The 24,443-nt window shown below is 39.9% G+C and overlaps 2 protein-coding genes across 4 annotated transcripts in view; one reads left to right on the forward strand and one right to left on the reverse strand.

Annotated features, from left to right (window-relative positions):
* LOC137147111 (claudin-15-like) overlaps positions 1-19,135 on the forward strand; it is a 29,721-nt gene extending 10,586 nt beyond the window's left edge. For 2 of the 3 annotated variants that reach the window (XM_067538887.1, XM_067538888.1), the window contains 4 exons: positions 6,045-6,209; positions 6,388-6,469; positions 12,622-12,732; positions 18,673-19,135. In XM_067538887.1, the coding sequence (XP_067394988.1) occupies positions 6,045-6,209; positions 6,388-6,469; positions 12,622-12,732; positions 18,673-18,772 (458 nt within the window). In that variant the 3' untranslated portion in view covers positions 18,773-19,135. Of the gene's footprint in view, positions 1-3,510; positions 3,602-6,044; positions 6,210-6,387; positions 6,470-12,621; positions 12,733-18,672 lie in introns of those variants that run through there. The other variant, XM_067538889.1, reaches the window with a different exon arrangement.
* Positions 19,136-20,690: 1,555 nt separating this feature from the next.
* Positions 20,691-22,683, reverse strand: DUSP28 (dual specificity phosphatase 28). The gene is made up of 2 exons (XM_067538890.1): positions 22,161-22,683; positions 20,691-21,033 (listed from the first exon to the last, which is right to left on the reverse strand). The coding sequence occupies exons 1-2, from the start codon at positions 22,506-22,508 to the stop codon at positions 20,947-20,949; spliced, it is 435 nt and encodes a 144-aa protein (XP_067394991.1). The 5' UTR covers positions 22,509-22,683; the 3' UTR covers positions 20,691-20,946.
* Positions 22,684-24,443: the final 1,760 nt, after the last annotated feature.

Genomic DNA, 24,443 nt, shown 5'->3' on the forward strand with positions numbered 1-24,443 from the left:
TCACTATGTAACAGCCTGCATGAGGCAGGGACACCCTGGGTGCATGCTGGGACCCAAAAGGTTCCCCAAGGACTAACAAGGGAAGGGTGAACTAGAAAATGAGGGACAAAGTAGTTTCAGTAGTTTATTGTTTTGTATGATCTATACTCTCCTGTGCTTTACATGATTTAAGTATAAAAGAGAATAAAGGTGTTAGACTGTGCTGTGTGTGTTTTAACTGCTGTACAGCTGCTGCATGCTCCTGAGAGTGTTAAACTGCTAACCAGAAGTGGTGTTCTGTGAGAGGGTGTGTTTAAGTAACTGGGGTATCTCAGGGGTCAGTGCTAGTCGTGGGGCCTAGGCCAGGTGGGCTGAGGACTCCCATTTCCAAGAAGGGGTACAGACTGAGTGTCTGTGCCTAGGAAATGCGCTAGAGATGCCACAGAAAGAACCAGTGCTGGCAGCCTACTGAGGATCTAGAAGCTTCACACCCGAGGAGATCCAGAGCACAGAGACTTGGATTCTCCTTACATCAGTCCTAGAGAGTGAGCAGGAGGGGGTGCTTGCTGGGAACTATGACAAAAAGTAAAATAGATTTTTTGGTCAATAAGGGCTTCTCGGACTATTGCAATAAAAATGTCTGTAAGGCAGCAGAATGTGTCAAACAGAGCACATTAGAAAAAGCTATAAAAATAATGTAAATTAACTCACTTCATCTGGCAGTGATTCTTTTAATAAGCATTTTAAACATAATGTAATGTGCTTTCTGACATCTTGTGGAACGATAGTTGGACATTGTACCATTTCTAGCCTTAATGATTGTTTTACAGTGTTTGTTTTACAGAGAGATTTTGTAGGCATAGTCTTAATATTTGACATCAGTATACTGATTTGGGAGCTTTTTAATATAGATATGTATGAAATAGCATTTATGGCAAACTGCATGTTCAGACTAATAAATTGTGTTGAATGAGAGAAATGAAAAAAGCTATTAAATATTTAAAATAAATTAATCTGTGTATTAGAAGTAGAGGATTCTTTTCTCATTGGATTTGGTTTTAAACTTCAGAAATCTCAGTTGCTGTATATTTGAGCTAAATATTTAAATCGTCAACAAAATCTTTCTTTGGGTTATTCTAAAGTTTTATTTATGTAGTGACAATATTCATTATATTGTAAATTGCAGCATAAAGCATGTAGATTTATGTTCTCTAAGCCTAAAGGCTTCTACACATGGATACACATGGATGTATGGATACTTGTATTCTGGAATAAGAGTGCCTTTTTCTGGTTTAGCTTCCAAAATGGATTAAGTTAATTTGGAAAAAGGCAGTCTTATTCTGGAATATAAGTGTCTGTACATGGAGTTATTCCAGAGTAGCTATTCCACTTTAAATTCACTCTCTACTTTAAACCAGAATACATTTAATGTATAGACAAGCCCTAAAACATACATTCTGATCTGGAAAAGATTTTAATGACATTTTAAGAACATGTTACTGTATACTAAAAGTAAAAGGTAACTGCTCCCTCTAGGGGAGAATTTATTTTTATAATTTTCTTAAACTATTTTTCTCTATCAAGCAGTTTTAAAATGGTGTGTATACTTTTCTTTGCATTACATTAGACTGAGAGGAACATAAAATATGCTTTGAATAAACTTCTTGCATTCTGCAGTAATAATTCGGATAATCTCCATCTCTTTTCTCTCGGCAGACTGCTTATTTGAGCATAGATTCTGTTAGCATATAAATCCACTAATGGACTGAGCCTTATAACTTAGAGTTTCTGGCTCCACATAACATCTTATTAGTAACTATTTATATGGTGCTATAAATTTACAAAGCAGTGTTACCAGTGAGAATTTTTTTAGAATTCCCTAGCCAGTAATATAAGACTGTATCACTGATAAGAAGGTAAGACAGATGGTTGGAAGAAGTGGCTGTGAAGACATTTGGAGAAGGCAGACAAGAACATCAGGAATGAGAATGCAATGGCAAAAGTTGGAAGATCTGGAGGATGATGAGAGCAGTAAGAAATGGGAGGTGGTTTGGGTAACGGAGAAATGAGAGCAGCCATATAGGAAATTTATAGTTTGGGCTTTAATGGTGAGGACTTGATTCTTAAATTTGATGCAGTAAGAGGAAGTGAATTAATATATTCAGAAGGTGGCTCTGTGGTTACAGCAGTGGAAAGGGAAGGTTTCTTAAGTAGCGGCATGTTGGATAGCCTGCAGTATTTGAGAGAAGAAAAGAGATTTTAGCAATTAAGATAGTTAGAAAAAAGTGGATTTTCTTATGACAGAGGGAAAAAGCAGCAGTACTTGGAGACACTGGATTTATGGAATAAGAGAAGAGTCAAAGATGAGAGTTGCAAGCCTGAGAGACAGGAAGGATAGTGGAATAGTTAGTGGTGACAGATCAGGAAGATGGAGAAAACAGGGTTGGAAGAAATAAGTAGCTCAGTTTTGAGATTAAGGGAGCCGCAGGACATCCAGAGAATTCCTAAGGGAGCTGGAAGCATGAGACCGGGCAGCTGGGGGTGAGGGTTCAGTTCCAATGTAGACATTATTTGGGAATCATCTGCACAGAAATGTAGCTGAAACAATGAGAATGGATGAGATCAGAGGTAGAAAGGAAGGGCATCTTTGGTGTTGGGCTATTAGAACTTGGTTTTAAATGGAAGCAGGAGGGGTCTTATGAAGGTCTCTCCACTGGCTGCCCTAGCTGTGTGTAGAGGGTCCTCTGATATCAGATTTAGCACAGTTTAAATCAGGTTTAAAACCTTTTTGAGATCAGTAGAACTTTATTTAGTATATGAATTTTGGTTTAACTTTTTCCTTTTACATTTTCATCTACTGTTTTAGATGCCTTGAGCATCTTTGGACACCTAATACAATTATTTCTAAAGTATGAAACTTGAGAATGAAAGGAGTGCTATACAGGGCTTGGGGTTCCATTCGTTCAAGAAACAAAACTGTTTGTGGAGATAAGGTATCAGCTAGTCAGGTGCCTAAAACTTATGATAGCCAAAGTTTGTACATGTACATTACATGGGCAACTCACAGCACAGTAGCTGAAATAGTATCGCGAACAAACTAAACTTAACGATCTGACCACAGCTGATGCATAGATAGAGGGCAGGATATAGCCCAGAATCTGTACTTGCACAATACAACTCCTTTTAGCTAAAGATTTCCAGATCCTTGAAACACAGGTAAGGGATTTGAATTGAGAATCTTATTTTATGCACTGCTAATTCAGACTGCGAGGCATAAGAGATAAACTATATTAAACTGCTTATGTATTTAGCACCTGTGTTACAGCTGGGAGATCAAGCATTTGTTACTAAGCAGTTAATCAGCTGCCAATTTCTATTTGTATTGGCACTTTAAACTCTAATTTTATTATCTTTGAGTCCTCTGTTTCAGATTAGTGAGGTTAATCAAGGCTCCACATAAGGAATATACTTATGGAATATATAATAGGTAGTTTGTATCCTGTCATAGCATCAAGGGAGGAGATTGAAAAAGGTAAAGAATGAACAATGTCCTGGAAAAAGAAAATTGAACAAGGAAAATGGAAAAATGAATTGAAGAGCAGATTGATGAAAAACAAGAAAGGTGAGGTGGTGGGTCCAAGAGATGAGCTACTGGACAAAATCATTATAGACAGAGAATCTAAGAAGAAATATCAAACAATATTGCATGGAAAGAGGATGATCTGATTAACAAAAGGCCTAAGGATGCAGAAACTTGTTTTGCAGTATCTAAAAGGAGAATCCCAGAACCTCAAAATGGGTTATAAAGCCCCAGAAGGTGAAACCGACTGGCTTGCTTTCTTCATTCACCTCAATTAATCTATTTTTGTGATTCAGATTCACATTCCTTTGGGATCTTGTATATGACCATTTCGGAGCAAAACATTTAATATGTCCTTGTCAATATAAAATGTGATTCAGCTATTGCCTTTGACCATTTCTTTACATGCTGATCATCAGGCATTAAAACAAGTCAGTACTTAAATTGCCCTTTGTGCTGTTAAAGTATAACACATACAATTGATACACAAAGTCTTTTACATTTTAAAAACAGGATTGACTTGAAGGTTCAAATATTTATCCAACAGGATTGACTGGAAAACAAAACAAATTCTAACCACTATTATGTGCTATATACACAACCTCAAAGTGGTTCATTCTAAATCAGTGGTGTCAAACTCATTTGCTATGGCGGGCCAGATTTCAATTAAATGTACTTCAAGTGGGCCATACATACCATAAATCAAAATACTAGGCACTTCTGGAGCGCTGAGTCTCGTGCACACACTGCTCCACGCGCTGCCACCAGAGTACACAGATCTCGTGGCAGCACGCAATACTGCGAGATCTCATGGCATCGTACTTTCTGGCGGCAGCGCGCGATTCCACGAGATCTCCCAGGGGCCGGACCAAAAAGGTTGGTTGGCCAGATGTTTGACACCCCTGAAATATTGGTGCACCATGTATATTATCTAATCTTAAACATCAGTAACATATTTTAATCAATAATCAGCATGGTGTAATGGTTAGAGTGGGAGACTGGGAATCAGATAATCACTGTATATCTGTGCTTAAGTTTCCCTATCTACAAAATGGGAATAAACTTAGCTTTCTCAAGGTCTTTGACAGATGATGTTTATGTGTAAATTGTTGCTGTTTTCTTCAAAGCTGGAAGTGGTAAAACTACGGCCAAGCAAATGTTAAGCAATAACTAGGATATTGAACGGATGTCAGAAGGTCAGAGACTAAATATAAACTTGAGTTGAAAAACAATGAAACGATTGTGCAAATAGAATATTGCGCCACCTCAATCTGTTTCATAACCAATTAACTCTGTGCCATCTTTGAATTAGAATCATGTGCTGCAATTACTATTGATTGGTAAATTAGCTTAATTTGTAACCTGACAAATAAATAACTTTTATAAAGAAGACAAAATTGAGAGTGACCCCTCCTGTTATGAAAGTAACTCTAGTTAAATTTGTTGAGATTATTATAATGTGGTAAGGTGTGTAGCATTAACTCTCTTTGTTAGAAAATAATGTAATCATTAAGCTTACATCAGTTACCCTAATGGTATGATTTAATACTCTGGCGAGTTACAGGTAATCCTGTTTAAAACTTTAGGAGTTTGAAGGAACTAAATCTTAACCTTTGAACATTGCCCATATAGATCTCTACCTTAGGTGATGCACATAACCGTGATGGCATGCATCAACAAACTTCGCAGAAAGCTGTGTCTGTTCATGCTGTGCACCCACCCTCCACAGGCAAGGTAGCTAAAATTAGGGCTAAAACTATTTATTTTATGGAAAACTATTGTTTGCCTATGATATTTTTGCCCAAGAAAGCTTGAAATAAATATTTTATAAAACATTTATTCCCTCAAACACTCTGAAGTTTTTAACTCAGTAGGTCAGACATTTATTATTTGTGGTTGGGGACTGGATTAAGGTAGGCAAAGTGCCTTCAAGTTGCAAGTTTTTTTAAAAAAGGAATTCAGTTTGCAAAAATCTTTGTTTCAGATGTCAAGTCCAAATACTTTGGACAATGGACAATGCATAAGAGAATTTAAATATGAAGGGCCAGATTTCCAAGGTCGCCTCTAAATTAGTACCTGCTATTTTTCATGCACCATTTTTAATGGGCACAAAAACTTGCACTTGGCCTGATAACAAGCAATGGTTCATACAGTTCTGGTGATCGGATACCTAACTCGCTACTTTGGGTGTAATTTTGCAGGATTTACAAAAACCCCTGTCAGGTATTATTGAACCCATTAACCCCATCACTACTAGTTAATCTAGTTCAGCATTAAAGTTTGCATCCTCATTAATTTCTATATTATATAAACATTCTGACTTTTAGATGCATCTGTAAACCAAATATCTAAATGTTGTAAGCTTCAGTCATCACTAATTCTGCTAATTATTTGATCTTTTTTATTGGATAAACATGTACTTTCAAAATGGAATTGAATTGAATTGTGCAGAACCTGATTTTTTTGTTCCTCTTTTCTAATGCAGCTTATATTCAAGCATGCCGTGCCCTAATGATCATTTCTATCATCTTGGGTCTCTTGGCTACTGTGCTGTCATTGTTTGGTTTAAAGTGCACACAAGTTGGGATGAGTAATGAAAACACAAAAGTAAAAATTGCTGTAACGGGTGGAGCAATCTTCATTTTAGCAGGTAAGATACCATAATTGTACATTGAGACTGAAATTAAACATGGTGCTTAATACTGGTGCTCAATACTGCTTTCACAATTAGCAAACTAAGTGAAATGTACACCTATGTTCATAATTTAAAGCTCTATGACTATTAAATAAACCATTAAAGTACGTGCATTTTAAATTTTTCTCCATAGGACTCTCTTCCATGGTGGCTATTTCTTGGTATGCTGCAAGGATTACTGCTCAGTTTTTTGACCCACTGTATGGTGGAACCAAGTAAGTTAATGGACCAGTTGGAATCAGTAATTTCAGTGGGCAGTTTCATGTAGTGTTTTCCAGGATTCCCTAATCTGTTCTGGTCCAATTATCCCATCCTGCTGAAAGAAAAGTTTATTAACAACTGAACCTTTGAAATTCTCCTCCCCCTAGGATGGAGGGGTTAGTGCTGGTTGGGAGGACTGGCACATGGCCTCACTTGCGAGGAGTCAAGGAACACTCAACCAGCCTCACATGCTCAATCACGGCACATTGACGCAGAGCATACGTCCCTCTCTTCTATTGCCATGATCTTCTGTCACTGATGACCCATTGCATCTGCTGTCTGTGACCCTTTGGGGGCTCTGGGAATGCAGAACCAAAGTTAATGTGACATAGAGCATTTACCAGCAAGAAGTCCTCCAGATCCACAGAAGCGCTTGCTCCAAAATGGTGTCTCTTCTGTTCCTTCTGTGTCTGACTCATCATGCTCCCTGAAATTCAGAGCCCCTTGTATGTGGTCACACAGAGATTTCTGAGGGAAGGTGGAACACACAGAAAAGGCAGTGCTGTGAGACGAGACAACAACTTTTCTCCATCTTTTTTTGTGGCAGCCTTTCCAAGTATTTGAAGACTGCTATCATGTCCTCACCTAATTGCCTCTTTTTCAAATTAAACATACCTTGTTCCTTCATCCTTTGCTCATATGGCTTGCCTTCTATCCCTTTGATCATCTTGGTTGCTTGCCTCTGGATCCTTTCCAGTTTCTCCACATCCTTTCTATACATTGGTGACCAAAATGGGACACAGTACTCCATTTGAGTCCTAACCGTGCTGAGTAGGGCAGTGCTAGTTCCCATGACTTCCATGCTATGCCTCTGTGTTAATGAAACGTAAAATTGCTTTGCTTTTTTTGCAACAGCATCGCATTGCTGACTCATGTTGAGGTTGTGATCCACCACAACTCCAAGATCTTTTTCAGCAATGCTGCTGCTAAGCCAGTTTTCCCCCGTTCTGCATTTGTGCTTTTAGTTTTTCTTCCCTAAGTGTAGCACTTTATATTTGTCTTTGTTAAATTTCATTTTGTTGTCTATAGCCCACTTCTTCAATTTATCAAGATCCCTCAGAATTTTAGCTCTATCCTCCAAAGTGCTGGCAACCCACCCTACCAGCTTTGTGGCATCTGGAAATTTGATCAGTATGCACTCTATTCCTACATGCAGGTCATTAATAAACATGTTAAACAACCCGGGTCCCAGAACAGATCCCTGTGGAATCCCTCCTGAGACGTCCCTCCAATCTGACATCATTTCATTAATTGTTACTCTTTGTTTGCAGTTGTTTAACCAATTATGCCCCTTTTTCCATTTCCTGTATGTATCCCTTCTGGTTTTTAGATAGCTAAAAAGCTCCTTGTGCAACCACATTGGCCTCCTGTGGCTTCTCTTATGTAACCCTTCTGCCAGACAGAGTTGGCAGCAGGAAGGGCCGGGTTCTATATCTAGGGGTCCTTGTCAATGATACCACACCAAACTGGCTCGAGCTCCCACCCAGTCACCTGGGAAATCTCTCACTATCCCCTGGGTGCCCCAAAGGGCAATACTTCCTCTCTCGGAAGCACAAAGTCTGAATGTAGAAAGTAAATCTTTTAATAACAGAAGGGAAGTAACACAGCACTGGTTTGGGAAACAGTGCAAACAGAATTCATGAACTCAATGAGCCAAACCCATCCCAGAGTACTGGGGCGTATCCTTCACCTTTCCCTTCTTGCTTTCCCCTGTACTGACCATAGTACTTGCAATGTCCACCTCTCGGTTGGGGCTCAGCCAGTGCCCCTCTGCAGGCTTCTGCCGGACGCAGGCTTGACCAGGTCTCCTCCGCTGCTGCTTCCTGCCACCTCCAGACCTCACTGAGTCCCCGCTGCTGGCTCCCACGGTCTGCTGGCGCCAACTGCTCCTGGCTCCCGCCGTTTGTTGGCCCCCCTCTGTCTACAGATGCTAACTGATCCTGGCATCTGCAGGCATTGACCGCTGTTGCTCCTGTCATCTACTGCTGCTGACCTATCCCACCATCTGCAGGTGCTGCCAACTGCTGCCACATTTCTGGTGGTTGTCAGTCAAGGTTTCCCAGTCTCTCTAGTGATTCAGCTCTTAGTGAATTTCAGCTCATGGGAAAACCTTCTGCTGACACAGAAGCAATGTCTCTGCTTTTAACAAACAACAAAAGACTCCAAGATCATCAATCCATGCCTGAGGGTAGCCCTTTGCCAGGGCTAGTGCAATCTCAACAAGAGACTTCTCACCCCTCCCCTCCCCCTGGCAATGCTGAAACATCCATCCACCACCCTCTTTGGGCTCTGTTTGGCTGAGAGTGAATTTTTTATCAGAACAGGCTAAATACAGATCTGATGCCATTTGTTCATACAATCGAAAGACAACATTTCACTACCCCTGCAGTTAACACAAAAGTGACTTGTAACAAATACCAGACACATGGACCATTTCCCATCATGCTCAAAACCTAGTGTGCTTATGCAATATGCTGAGTAATTAATTGTATTCATGCAAATACAAAGCCCATACAAATAACGTGCCCCCCTTTCAGCTGCTGAGCAGGGAGAGTGCCACTCAGACGCTCAGACCTTGCTTACACTTATCTCTCCTCTGCATTGGAATAGCTTGATGTTGAGTCTTTAATATTGCATCTTTTAGGAACTGCCAGCCCTCTTCAATGCCTTTTCTTCCTAATTGGTCTTTCAATGGGACCTTGCCTACTATTTCTCTGAGTTGATTGAAATCCATCTTTCTGAAGTGTAGTGTCCTTGTTTTGCTGTTCTCATGTTCTCCTTTCCATAGGATCTTGAATTCTATCAGAACATGATCACTTCCTCCCAAGTTCCCAACCACCTTCACGTTCGCAGTTAATTCATCCCTGTTGGTCAAAACCAGATCCAAAATGGATGACCCCCTAGTTGTTTCCTCCACTTTCTGAATCAAAAAGTTGTCCACTATACATGCTAAGAATTTGCAGGTCATATTATGTTGTTGCTGTAATAGTCTTCCAACAGATATCAGGGAAATTAAAATCCCCCATTCATTCATGTGTGTTAGCTAATTTTGTTACCTGCTTCTAAAATGAGTCATCCACTTCCTCTTTCTGATATGATTATAGACCCCCATCATAACATCGCTACTGTTCTTTTCCATTTTTATCCTCACACAGAGGTTCTCAGGAGGTCTGTCACTCACTTCCTCTTGGACCTAATAAAGCTGTTAAGTAAAACAGATCCTAACAGATATTTGTGGGACAACCCCTGTCCCTTCTGAACACTTCATTTCCTCCCTCCCACCACATACTCAGTACGTTGTTTATCATTACCCTTTGTTTACAGTCCTTTTATCAGTTTTCAATACACATTTTTGGACAGGAGAATTTTTCCGTCGACCTTCTGGTATCTACATTGGGGTTAGGTTGGCTTACTATGTCTCTCAGAGGGTGTGAATATTTCACACTCTTAGGTCAACCCAGCTACGTCATTCAACTTAGACCAGCCCCAAGCCTGTCTTCTGTTCACCTGGCAGCTTTTCCAATACATATACATATTAGTTTGTAGTAACTCATAATGAAATTTTTCCTCAATTCCTTTATTGATCAGCCCTTTCTTCCTCGCTTAAATTTGTCTGTCATTTGTTCTTGAAATTGATAATAATGCCAATATTTTGTAGAACTTATCTCTGCTGTTCCTTTTTGAATAGTGTGGATCTTAATTATGCTTATTTTTTTTCCTAGAAAACAAATCTTCTCCTCCCGAGGTGTCTATGACTCTGCCTTCTCCAGGTTCTTTACTCTACTTCTCTAACTGATCCTTCAGTGTGTCATTCAGAGAATTCTCCTTCATCCCCTTCTAACTTTATGTGGGAGTTCCACCGGGCTCCATCCTTGGTCCCATTCTCTTCTCCCTCTACACCTTATCTCTGTGTAATCTCTCTCACAAACACAAATTCAATTACCATCTCTGCTGACTACTCACAGATCTATCTGTGCTCTGGATCTGTCTCCTTCTGTCTAAACTAAAATCTCAGCCTGTGTCTGACATCTCCTCATGGATGTCTAGCTGTCAGTTCAAACTCAACCTGGCTAAAATAGAACTAATCCTCCCCCGGAAGCCTTTCCCTCTGTCTCCTGTCCTGTACACTGTAGACAACACCACCATCCTGCCAGTCACGCAGACCTGTAACCTGGGCATCATCTTCAACTTGGATTTTTCTTTAGGTCCTCACATCCTGGCTGTCTAAATCTTGCAGATTCTTTCAGCATAACACCACTAGGATGCAGCCTTTCCTATCCATCCACACAGTTAAACTCTCATCCATGCTCTCATCATCTTGCATCTCAATTACTGCAACATTCTTCTCTCTGGACTTGACAAATGCAATCTTGCCCCACCCATTTCCATTCAAAATGCTGCTGCAGAGTTCATTCTCCTTACCCATCACTTTGACCATGTCATCCCACTCTTTGCATGGCTTTGACTCACTATTTTCAAGGTCCTTCCTGGCCTTTCCCCAACCTATCAATCACCTCTCATTCATTATTGAAAGGTCAGCTCCTGATTCCAATCTGCAGCCATAGCTTTCTTGTTAAATTTTCAAACAAGCATCTTCTTGCTTTCTCCCATGCTGTCCCTTGCCCTTGGGAGAACCTCCTCATAAACAGCCACAAAGCTACTTTTTTATCCTCCTTCAAATTCTTCCTTAAAATTCTTCTTTGCCTTGATGTCTACAAAAACCACAACAACAGTTAGGCTGCCGGTGTGCTGAGACCATAGCCTGTTATGCTGACCAATATTGTCTCATTGTTTCCTTGTACTCAACTATTTGTGTATAGTCATCTATTGTTTTATATTTTTATTGTAAGCTCTTTGGGGCAAGGATTGTCTTTTGTTCTGTGTTTGTACAGCATTTGGCACAATGGGGTCGTGATCCAGAACTGGGACTCCTAGGTATTGCAGTCATACAAATAGTAACATTAAGCTCTCCATTAAGAAATACAATAAAGGGTGGTGAGTTTGTTTCTGGTCTTGTGAAAGACCCACTAAACCAGTTATTCTGGACTATTTATTACTGACATTCAGGGTTATTCCTCCTTATAATTGCCACTTGGTAGTAATGTTAGGTTAGATATGAAAAAGCTGGATGTGAAGAGAACTCCAGTGTACTATATAGAACTAAGCACTTCAGGAAATCTATCAGCTGTTCATAGAATATAGGGAGAAGTCTAAGGGCGAAGCAATTTTAGTCCAATCTTGGAAAAGGAAAGACTGGACTGGATTAAAATTTGCATTCAGACATGGTATGAATAGGCAGATGTTCCTTTGCTAGAAGGAAACTAAGTTTTCTACATTAGAGCAAGGACTGTATCTACAATATGCATCTATAACATTGCTGTCTCTGAGATTTTTAAGGTTGCTACTTTCAGATCAGTTCACATTTTTAACTAAACGTTTTCCTGGCATGAGTGCTAGATCAGACACTAATTTCTAGAGTTCATCAGTTCTTTACTGCTCAGACCTATTGGAGGCTTAGCTGTTTACTAATCTCCTCAGTGGTGATATGTATTGGTAATTCTGTGCAGGAGAAAATTGTTACTCTGAAGAGGTAATACTGAGATCTCCAAATGTGAGTAGATAAGTGCAGTAACCTTTTTTCCCTTTTATCTTCAAGCTATTTTTCCATGGTATATGTGTTCTATTCTCAGACACTGTAAATATCTATCCTTTTTGACCAACTCTTCAATATTTCTAAGCAATTACCTATTCCCTTTTATCTCCGTGTTTTGTTTTCTAAAGCCCTGATTCAGCAAAGCACTTAAGCACGTGCTTAAGAGGTTTGGTAAGGTAAACATTTGTATCTCTAATCATTATCCACATAATCTATTATGTAATGTTTAATTAGGTACTAATTAGTTTAGAAACTAAACTGTTTGGTTTATAAATCTCTGCATTTTTTACCAGAATAATGCTAGCTTTTTATAGAATTAGCACATTTTATAGCGAGTGCAGTTTAAAATGTATTATTGCTTCATATTAAATGTATAATATAATGGAGAAGGCTTTAAATGTTCTATATGTGATCCTGTTGTATGATACTTCCATAAAATCCTTCATATTCCAGGTTTGAACTAGGAGATGCATTGTACTTAGGTTGGGCTGGATCGATTCTGTCTATGCTTGGTGGGATCTTCCTGACTTGTTCATGCAAAGGGGGAAAAAGAGGAAAATACAGGTAGTTTTTCACTTTAAAGGTCAAAATAAATTATATACCTCAATCAGTAGTGCCAATTTATGCATAGAAAGTGAGTTTGTCTCCAATTGTCCACTTCTGTAATTGTGTAGATGCAAACACTAGCGGCTAGGACTGTCAATTCAACACTGAGTCTTGCCATAAACTTGTGATATAAACATGTGAACACTCCTCATGCTATCCTTCTTCTTCAAGCAGTGTCCCTATGGGTGCGCCACTGTAGGTGTGTCTGCATTCCTGCACTGCTGATCCGAGAACTTCGATAGTAGTGTCTGTAGGCTCACACATGCACTGTCTCTCCTTGCACTGTGTCTCAAGGCTAGCTAGCATGCACGAGCTAACTGTCCCTCACTTCTTCTCAACCGCCCCAGCTAGAGATGGAGCCTTTAGCTGTCCGTTAGCAGATTGTTAACTCTCCTTTTCATTTGTTAATCTTTAGCTTTAGAAACCTTTCAGCTTTCTTATTATTTGGCCATACCTAAAAAAGATGAAAAGAAAAGATCAAATCAAAAAGAAGAAAGAAAAAAGTTTGTTCTTGTGTCGAACCCTGGTGAGGGGGGACCCTCCTGGACAAAGGTATGCCCGGTACTCTGTGCTTCAAGAAGTGTGGCACTTGCAGTGAGGTGATCTTGGATGCGGACAAGCACTCCCAGTGCATTCGCTGCTTCAGCGAGGGCCACATCCAACAAGTATTCCCTCTGCTAGCAGCTCCAGTTGAGATCCCGCAAGGACAGAGGGCTCCACCAGAAAATCATCTTTATGGAGGTGGCTCTCCGACCCCAACCTTTCAGTGGGCATGAGTCTTCCCCCAGCTTTCGACTTCAGAAGACAGATGGTTGAAGAAACAGTCCGGGGACTCCTCTCATAAGTCAAAAAAGAGAGTGGGAAGTCCCCTAAGCCAGTGGTTCTCAACTAGGGGTATGGCATGGCAAACCCCAGCTTTGTTGACTCCAATGTGCAAGAGGGTGGACAAAAAATATTATGTCCCCATGAAGGAATCAGAGATCCTGTTCACCTGCCCACCACCCAGTTCCATTGTGGTGGGCGTTGTGAGCTCTCTTGGCCGACAACACTGGAAGTGCCTTGATCTCTTTGGTAGGAAGGTGTCCTCCTCGGCCAGCTTACAGTTTCAAATTACCAACTACCAGGTGCTCACAGCAAAGTACCACTACATGAATTATAATAAATTACACAACTTTACTGATAAACTGCTGGAGAGCTCCCAGGACTCCATCAAGGCCATCATCCAGGAAGAGCAGCTGGTAGCAAAAACATCTTTGTAATCAGTCCTTGATGCTGCCAACAGGCTGCCAGGACCATCTCCATGGCTGTGGTGATGAGACTGGTGTGTGCCTGCACCTCTTGGGATTCCCGAAGGAGGTGCATACCACAGTGGAGGGCCTCCCCTTTGAGGGTGTCAAACTCTTTGCTGAGAAGACCAAGACCTCTTTCCACTCTTTGAAGGATTCCAGGGCCATTCCCAGGTCACTGGGAAACTACACACCAGGGCAAAAGAGTCATTTTAGCCCTCAATACCAACAGAGCCCTTATTTGTCCCAATTCCCATTGCAACAGCACTATGAGTCCCAAAGGAAGAAAGGGAAATTCCTAAAATGAAAGCCTTCGGGCTCCCAGTCCTTGACTCAACCTCCTGCCCCTAAGCACCACTTTTGATAGACAGGTCGAGGTAGCATGAGACCTCTCCCTACTACTACCTGTGCCCATGCATCCATTTGGCCACTGTTTGGCAGCATTCCACAGTGCCTGGGAGTGCATAACGTCAGATAGATGGATCCTAGAGATCGTCAGATCAAGTTATTCCATCCACTTCATCTCCTTACCCCTCCACAACACCCTTCCCCATCCGTCTTCAGGGACCCTTCTCAAAAAAGTCTACTGTGGCAAGAAATAGATTGCTCTTGCAGTTCGGAGCCATAGAATCATTACCTCAACATCTACGAGGCCAAGGGTTCTACTCTCATTATTTTCTAATACCCAAAAGGAAGGGAGGTTGGAGACCCATCCTGGACCTCAGAGCGCTCAACAAATTCAAGTTCAGGATGGTCATCTTATTGACAATCATCCCATCATTGGAACTGGGAAACTGGTTTTTGGCCCTCAACCTACAAGGCACCTACTTTCACATTTCAATACTGCCAGCTCACAGATGTTTTCTCAGGTTCACTCTGGGGCACTACCAATACAGAGTCCTCCCCTTCAGACTTTCATTGGCCCCAAGAATATTATCCAAAGTTCTCTCAGTGGTGGCTGTCCATTTATGATCAGATGGGACAATGATCTACCCTTACCTAGAGGATTGTCTCCTCAGAACCCGGTCACCTTCAGGAGGCTTGTCAAGCAACTGAGGACACAATATGCTTGTTCACAGAACTGGGCCTACAGATCAAGTCCCTGAAGGCAAACCTCACACCAGTACCATACTTAGAATTCATAGGGGCCAACCTAGATGCACTACAGGCCAAGGCCTTCCTACCTCAAGACAGATTTCTATCCCTGGTTTCTCATATAGACATAGCTCAAAACAGCCTGCAAGTGCCAGCCAGAATCTGCCTCCAGCTCCTGAGGCATATGGTGGCAAGCATGGCAGTGATTCCACACACCAGACTACACATGTGATGCCTGCAGCTGTGGTTCTGTTTGATTTACAGACCAAATTGAGACAGTCTAGACAAACGCCTGTCACTACCCACCAGGATCAAGAACTCCCTGGATTGGTGGAAGAATCCGGCCAATGCATGCAAAGAGACCCCTTTTTTTCAGGTGCCACTACTGTCACTCCTTGCCACTGACGCATCCCTCATTAGATGGGATGTACATTTAAATGGTCTTACAATGCAAGGCAAATGGTCACCTGTGGAGATATCCCTCCACATCAATCTCTTCAAATTGAGAGTATTCAGCTACTCTGAATGCCGGTGCCCATTTCCTCTAACTGATAACAGGATCACATAGTAAGATCCTAATCAACCACCATGGAGGAGCCAGATTGCCCTCCCTATGCTTGGAGGTGATGAAACTATGGAACTGATGCATCTCTTACGACATCATCTTGTTTGCAGCTTACCTCCCAGGGGCTCAAAACTTGACAAAGGACAAGTTCAGTCACAAATTCCCACATGACCACAAGTGGGAGATGCACCCATCAGTTCTTCATGACTTGTTCGCACAATGGGGAACACCATCCACTGGTCTGTTCATCACTCACCAGAACAAGTGTGTCCACAATACTGTTCCAGGGCAGGGATTAGTCAGCACTCTCTGGGCAATGCTCCTCCTCCCATGGGACAAGGACCTTCTGTATGCCTTCCATCTGTTTTCTCTTCTACTGAAAGTCCTGCTAAAGAAAGATAAAGAGAGATGGAGCTTACATGATTTTGATTCCTTCCATGTGGCAGTGACAGACCTGGTGCCCTTACCTGATTTACCTGATCCTCCACCTCAAAGCATAGCTCCTACGTGGTTCCAGCATCTAGAAAGCTCATGGTCAAAGGAAATGCAAGAAGTCCTACTATACAGTAGAAAGTCCTCCGCACAATGCACTTACCTGCAGAAATGGTCCAGGTTCCAGATTTGGTGCATGTCCCAACAAACCTCTCCAGTGTCAGCAACTCTTCCGCATATTGTGGAATTTGCCCTGACCCTTAAAAATTGGGGTTATCCCTGAGCTCTCTCAGGTCCACCTAGCATTTCACCAACCTATAGAATTTCACCAACCCATAGAAGGATACTCAGTACTATCATACCCGACCACTAAAAGGTTCCTTAAGGGAATAACAAACCTCTTCTCTCAACCTCAACTTTCTACCCCCTCGTGGATCTAAACCTAGGACTGAAAGGGCTGACTAGGCCCCCCTTTGAATCTATGGCTAACTGTTTGCTAGCATACCTATAGATGAAAATGGTCTTTCTGATTGTGATTTACCATGGATAGAAAAATAGGGGAAATAGCAGCTCTGATGGCACATCCCTCCATACACAGTGTTCTTTCCAGATAAGGTTATACTCAGGCTACATCTGAGGTTCATCCCTAAAATGACCTCCTCGTTTCACATGAATCAGTCTACACCTTCCCACTGAGACAAAATGAAGGCCATACTGCATACCTTAGACATCAGGAGAGTGCTGACATTTTATCTCAATAGGACAAAAACTTTCAGCAAGTCACCTAGACTATTCCTCTTCATGGCTGAAAGATCTAAGGGCTCAGCGATATTAGACTAAAGATGCTCCAAGTGGTTCTCAAATTGCATCAGACAGTGCTACCAAATTTGTAACATGACCCCTCTGGACTTGATCCATACACATTCCACAAGATCGATCTCCTCATCTGTCGCCTTCTTTAAGGATGTCTCTGTCTCAGAGATCTGCAGAGTGGTGACATGGGTATCAGCCCACATTTTCACAGATCATTATGCGATCACCTGGGACTCTCTGATGCCATCTTTGGCTCCACATTACTATCATCTGTGACTAACCTGACTCTGAAGTCCCAGCCCTCCAAGGGGGGTAATGCTCAGGAGTCACCTACAGTGGAGCACCCATATAGGGACATAATTCGAAAAAGAAGTTGCTCACCTTGTGTGGTAATGATGATTCTTTGAGACGTGTGTGTCTATGGGTGCTCCACTACTTGCCCTCCTCTCTACTTTGGAGTTCTTGCTCTGACTCTGTAGTAGAGAAGGAACTGAGGATGGCTAGCCCATGTATGCTGGCTAGCCTCGTGGTGCAGCACAAGGAGAGACAGCACATGTGCGGGCCCACCGAACTTCTCTAATCAGCAGCGCAGGGAAGCAGACACACCTATAGAGGAGGACACATAGGGACACACATCTCGAAGAACCATCAATGCTGCACAAGGTGAGTCACTTCTTCTGACCTCTGACACTGTCTTGTTAAAATTTGAAAGAATCAGTTTTATTTTTTAATAATTATGGGCAGTGTTGATGCTTCTAATGTCTGTTCAATGGAATTGTGCAGTCAAAGAGCAGAGCTTTCTTTGTATTGGTAAAACTGCAATACCAATCTTTATTTTTTTGTATTTTGACAATAGCACTATAATTTGTAATATTATATTTTCACTGCCATTAAAAGGATCTATTTCCATTTGTCTTGCAGAAAATGAAATCCTTTTTTCTCCAAAGCAACTGATACCACTTAAGAAATTCTAAGATATTTCTTTTACTGTTCTTGTAGAAAGGTTTGTTTGGCAATATGTCAGAAAAACCAAGATTTACGGCCTGACTACTTATCCTTTTTCATTGGAAAATATAATCTTTATTTGAAATAAGTCAGATGTGCAGCAAGTACAGGTTGTCTGGGAAATAGATTCAAGTGTCAGAAATTCCAGAAGTCTGTGCACCCTTGAAGTGGTCCAAAGAATACTAGGACCCAAGTACATTTAAACCACATCTATTTAAACCTTGAAAAAGAGAGGATATGCACAGAAGGAAGAACCATGTTGAATGATGCTTTACTTAAACGTTTAAAAAAAAACTGTGCGAAAACAACTAATAAGGGATAGTATTATTCTGAGCATGATATACTATTGCATATTGAGCCTAGTCCAAAGCCACTGAAGTTGATGGAAAAATTTCCATTGACTTCATAGGGCTCTGGCTCTGACCATAATGCACTCATTAATTTTCAACATGATTTTAGTAAGTCCTTCACTGAAACCTGGCGCAGAATGTAGTCTGCACTATGGATGAGAGACCAACCGTGTGGATCCAAGATAATTTTCCACTACATTCTTTTTATCTTGTTGATTTGTGTTAAAAATTACGACAAGCGTAAATAAAGACTCCAGAGGCATAACTGTTTAGATCAGTTAAACTGATTTTTTCAAACAGCATGTGGATGTATAGTACTTAATTATTTACAGGTTGTTTTTCTTAATTACAGTGACCGCAAGTATGATTATTCAGCTGGCCAGGCAACTCATCAGCCATGCATTTACACCAAAAATTCTGATACAGTCACGACAGCCAAAGATTATGTGTAAACTCTTCTTTTATTTTTTAATTGTTTGTACATTAACATCTTGTCAGCCCAAATAAAAAATATGAACTAATTTTTGAGTGTTCTAGTTCAGGTTGTAATCTTTATCTCAGTACTGAGGTTAGTATGCATTTTAGTACTTCCTACTAGAAATATTTTGAAAATGGAAACAGTTAAGTTTCTGGAAAGATACTGCCAAATGGAGATTTCCTGTTCACTGACAAACTGAACAAAATGAAGCCATAATGTATGGTGTACCCTGACAAACCAAGAATGATTGTTAAACTATTTTTGACTGGCTCAAAGAGTGAAACTGACATGATGGAACTAATCACAACCTAATAAAACCACCGTGTTGTAAAGCCTACTATAATTTTATTAATCCTTTGACTTCTTATTTTTTAAAATGTTTTAGGTTTTAACAGTAAATAAGCATTAATCCTTGAGTGATCTGGAGTTCTAAATGAAAGCTATTATGGACAGTATGAATGAAATGTTATTTTTATTATATTTGCACTTTAAGACATGTTTTATTGGTATTCACATCATGTCTAGTATGTGGGATTTGTAGAGGAACTTTGCTTAAAAAACCACACCACACAACACACTAAAATCTTTGTCCAGTGGATGGCAAATATACAAGGAATATACAAATATACAAGGAATACTGAACACAATCAGGAGTGGAGAAGCTATCTGATAAAGGGATGCTGTATCTATCTGAGATCTTATTCCCAAATCACTGTTTGGTTTTTTTTACTTAAAAAAATTCCATTTACACTAGAATTGATCTTGAAATGTGAAATCCAGTGTATTATAATTGTCTAATTCAAACTATTCCACAGTGGCTCCATTCTGCACTAATTTTATGGTCATAGCTTTCAGTCATTAGCACATTCATCTCAAGTTACTCTGCTGCTGAGAATACGCTTTGTATTGCATAAGCATTCAGTCATTGAAGATTAGTTGACCTTTGTAAAAATTACACTGGTTTGCTGAGCAACGCCAAATGAAATTTCACATTGACAGCTTTACAGCTTTCATAATTACTTTTTAAATGTTGCATGTATTAAAACAGTTCAACAAAATAACCCTCTATTTTTGTCTGATTTTGAGCCCCATGATTAAATTTAAATGTAGCCTTAGTTGTAAGTTCTATCTGTCTCCAATGAACCCAGATAGCATATTTTATATGAAATACCGTTTTGGGTCTTTTAATTATTTTAATGTTGTGATGGATATTTCAGTACTGCTGAAAGTAAGGGAAAACTCAGCTAATTCAGGCGGAGAATGAGCAGTTGCTGTGTAAGCTTCCCACCCAGAACTCTGCCAGTATTCAGACTGTGGCCTGTAATGGCCCTCTATTCTAATTCTAGACCTAATTATGAACAAGTAGGTGAGGATTGTCAAACTTATTTTGTGGAAAGGCAAATTCTACTCTTTATTGCCCAATGGATGGGGTACAAATTCGAACTATACTGTACTAGGCACAGTAATTCTCCCTCTGATGTCATTGGGAGCTTTGTACAAAGATCTAGAGTAGAATAGAGCCTGTATGTAGTAATGAAAAGTTATTTGTTCAGTACTCTGTCGTCATATTTAGCATCATTCAAAGGGAAAACATGCTCATCATTAGGACTGCACCACTATTTTTCCCTTTGTTTTTCTTCCTTCCCTATCCTTTCTGTTTGTCCCTCTTCCCTGTTCATTTCTCTTCCTTGCTTCCCTCTGCACCTTTTTCCGTGCAGCTATTTCTGTCACCTGTGAGCTGCTCTCCTACCCCATTCCATTCGCTAAAATGATCAGCAATTAAATACTTAGAGTCTTCATTAGGCTTTAAAGCTCCAGTGAGTTGAATGGAGAATGAGGAAATTCATACCTCATGTCATTGTCGTGGGTTGTTTACAGGCTTGGGGAGAACAATACTGCACTCTGTTCATGTTTGGAAGATTATGTTTGCAACCATAAAGGATAGAATTTAGTCTGCAGAACCTGAATGCCATGGAAATTTAAAAAATCATTGAGAAGGCTGGATGTTTTATGCTCTTGTAGTTGGTTTTGCAGCCTTGCTAGACATTTTAGAAGCAACTGTGTTTATAACTTTGAAAAAGAAAATTTTAATCAGAATTATATTTATTTGGAAGAAATAATTTTTTCAGAAGAATGACCCAACTGATCCTACATCTGTAAATGTTCTTCGTATCTCTGCAGCTGAGACCAGAATCCTGCATTGGGCTCTGCTCCTGGTCTGGCAGTCTTCACAGTCTAGAAAAAAAATGACAAACATTGCATGTGTGGTAGAAATTGTGCAGGAAATCAGGCAAGATAATTTTTTCCCTCCATGACCTCTGAGAAAGTTGATTTTGATATTTCCATGGGGAATCACTGTGAAATGTCCTTGTTTTGTATATTTTGCATATGCCAAAGAATACATGGCATTATTTTTGAGTAATCTGATCTGTTGCATCTGGGGGAGTGAGGGTTAGTCCATTTCATAATGAACTGGCATCCACATGACAATCAAGTTATTTAGTAACCTTTCTGATAAATGTAATAGAAAGGCGGGAGGGAGCTCCACTTGGTGGGTGCTCCAAATCAAGGTTGAGGCATTGTTAGTAGGGTTAGTCCCTACCTAAGGTATTGTTTATCAGAAACAATAAATATTGTATCTTTGCAATGTTTCACTATTACATAGATAACATATTTGTATGAAGGAAATCAGGATTAACACTGCCAAGTGGTATCTGCACAGATTTGCTTCATTTTTCCTCTGTCTGCACCATTTTATGTTCATTTGCTATGGATTTGCAAATGTGATCAGGAATGTTCATAGAAACAACCAACTTTCTATGAATATTCTGCAATGTTTTCTTATAGAACATTTAACTTTGTATTTGTATTTGTTCCAAAAACCTAATTTAAAAAGCTTCTCTTGTCTGGCCAGGGCCAGAAACTTAGCATGGGATTGTGTTGAATCATAACAGCTCAAATTTTGAATGCTGAATATTCTTAAACTGCTTACAAACCACAGTGGAATAATATTCACAGGATTTCAAGTAAATAAATGTTAAAATGTTCAGACAATTTATGAACAAAATTGAAAAAAAAATTATAAATGATTGGCCCTGCTTTAATATATAATAAAATGGGCTAAGAACACTAAAATGCAACTATAAAATGACATCAGATTTTGTCAATATTATCAATAATGGCATTCATAGGTTTCCAAGTTCAGTAAAGCTACTTAAATAGTTTTATCTCCAGGTGCTTTTTTTTTTCAGATAGGCATACTGTCTCCTATATTGTCTGTTATTATTCATAATATGCTTTGAAATGAATTTCTTTTCAAACATCAGAGGTATAAGTATAACTTTCAAGTATGAGTACGATACCTCGAAGGCATCCTTGAGAGTGAGATTTAGGTGTCTCATCAGATAGGCAATGCAGATTGCTGCAGATCTGCTGCGGCCATTTTTACAGTAAACTAAGCATTTTCCACCACTTCGTATAGTGTCCTCAATGGCATTGCTGCACTGTTCAAAATACTTATACAAGTCCTCCAAAGGGTCATCGAAGACAGGAACCCGCAGGCTTCGGACTTGGTGAAGGCCCGGGAATGGCTGCTGTCTGGAGACATTAATACAGAATGTAACTCCCTCTTGAGTGAGGAGCTCTTTGTTGCAGGCTGACCTAGAATTACTGATTAGCAAAGAGTCGGTTATCTTACAGAGCTGTAACATTGGCAAGAAAGGGTGCAATGTCACTACCGCCCTCTGATGCTCTCACAGGCTGCTTTTCTTGAAACGCATTAAGGACTGTGGCAGAACACAAAATGATACTTAAACCCTTGGTAATCGAAAGTGCAGTTTCTTTCCAGCAGCACTTTGGTTGTTTCTGCTGTCCTGTTCCTTAGCCATCTGTGCTGTGCTATATTTATTCTTAACTTACTGCCAGAATTAAAGGATTCCTTCAGGTCCTAGTGCCCTCTGTACTGTGATTGAAACATCTGGGAAATTAAAATATATTTCAGAGCCCACAGAGCAGTCGTAGAACAACTTAGAAATTTGAATAGCACTAATTTCTGCACCAATTTTGTAGCTTCTCACCACAAAAGTAAATTAATCTGCCCCAGGATTACTGTTTATTCAGAAAGCAATACTACTGTAACCACTGAAATATTGATCAAATAGGAATAAAATGAACTCAAAGCAAATAGAATATATTGTACCAACTCTGGAGCAGTGGATTGTTTTTAGGGGCATGGAGTATTTTCTAAAATGCTAATGTTAATAGAAAATGGCACACCCATTTTGCTCAGCACAGTATTCTGAAGTTTGCAGAATGTTTGGGGATGAAAGTTTTTGATAGTTATGCACTTTTTGTGGATAAGAAGTGAGCAAAGAAATGATATAATGAAAGACACTTTATTTTATTGTGAAAGGTGATGGACTGAAAGGTGCAAGGACTAGGAGACAACAATTTGAGTTCTAATCCTGCCCAGCCCACTTGTTTGCTGTGCAACTTTGGAAAATATTAGAGCTCTTTGTCTCGGTTTCATTTACCTATCTCCCATGAGTATTACAGTGATTAATTAATGTTGCTATGATTCTTTGTTAAAAACTAAGTGTTACTTTTTTTTTAATCTACAGTACAGGATCAGATCAGACAGCAGTAATTCAAGCTTCCAAGATATTGTCCCAACAATGTTCTTCAGCCTTTACTTAGGATTCACAACTTGTCTCCATAATTACTGGTTTTGGTCTTCTCCTCTGAGCGTCAACAAAGGTGACAGATAGAAATGGAAAATGATGTAAACACGTTTCCACTAGAAATTTCACTGAAATTAATTCAGTTCACAAAGTTCACTGAACAGCTGTCAGGTAGTGACTTTTGGTGACTGGAATTCAGGGCTAGGTTTGAGCTAGTCAACCAGAAGTGACAAACTTTGTGTTATTATGTTATCTAAAACGATTTTCCTGTGATGCTACTTTCTAGCATCATTCAAAAAGTGTTAAATATCATTTGGATAGGGTGGTGACTGCCATTTAAAAGCCTATATAAAATACTGCAGAGATCAATACCATGGCTCAACAAGGTATGCTAACATTTTTAACTTTCCACCTTTTATTTCTTTGCATCTTGGATTTAATCTTTTAAAACTATTACTTTTTGTATGTTGGCATGGAAGATGGAAAATGCTTTACTGTTGTTGTAAGTTTTCTGTGAATCTGATTTCAAGAATTCTCAATAACTACCATGGTCAGATATCTTTCTAGGCAACACAGGCCTCTGGTGTCTCCTAGACTTTGAGGTCTTATGCCTTTTTTGGTTTCAGTGATCCTAAGATCTAGAACTGTTTTATGTCTGAACCAAAAGGAAGCTATTCAAAGGATCTGAAATTTTTTTACACCATTTGTGAAAGTTCATATTTTTGTCAGATTTCTAAAAAGTAAATAGATTGGCATTTTTCACCCACATTTGCAAAGTAAAAGCAGTTTGTTTTTTCAGGGGAAAATGTACCTTTCTACCTGACACAAAACTACATAGGATCTCAGCCAACATCCCATCAAAGAAATACTTGATGGGTTCTTTTAGCATCTAGAGATAACCCGCACTAGAGTGAAATGCAACAATGCCATTTGGAGATAAAAGTTGCATGGATCACTGGTTAGAGA

Source organism: Emydura macquarii, unplaced genomic scaffold (genome assembly GCF_026122565.2).
Source record: "Emydura macquarii macquarii isolate MOO-44397 ecotype Brisbane River unplaced genomic scaffold, CSIRO-AGI_Emac_v2 contig_499, whole genome shotgun sequence".
In the NCBI taxonomy this organism is placed as follows: domain Eukaryota; kingdom Metazoa; phylum Chordata; order Testudines; family Chelidae; genus Emydura; species Emydura macquarii.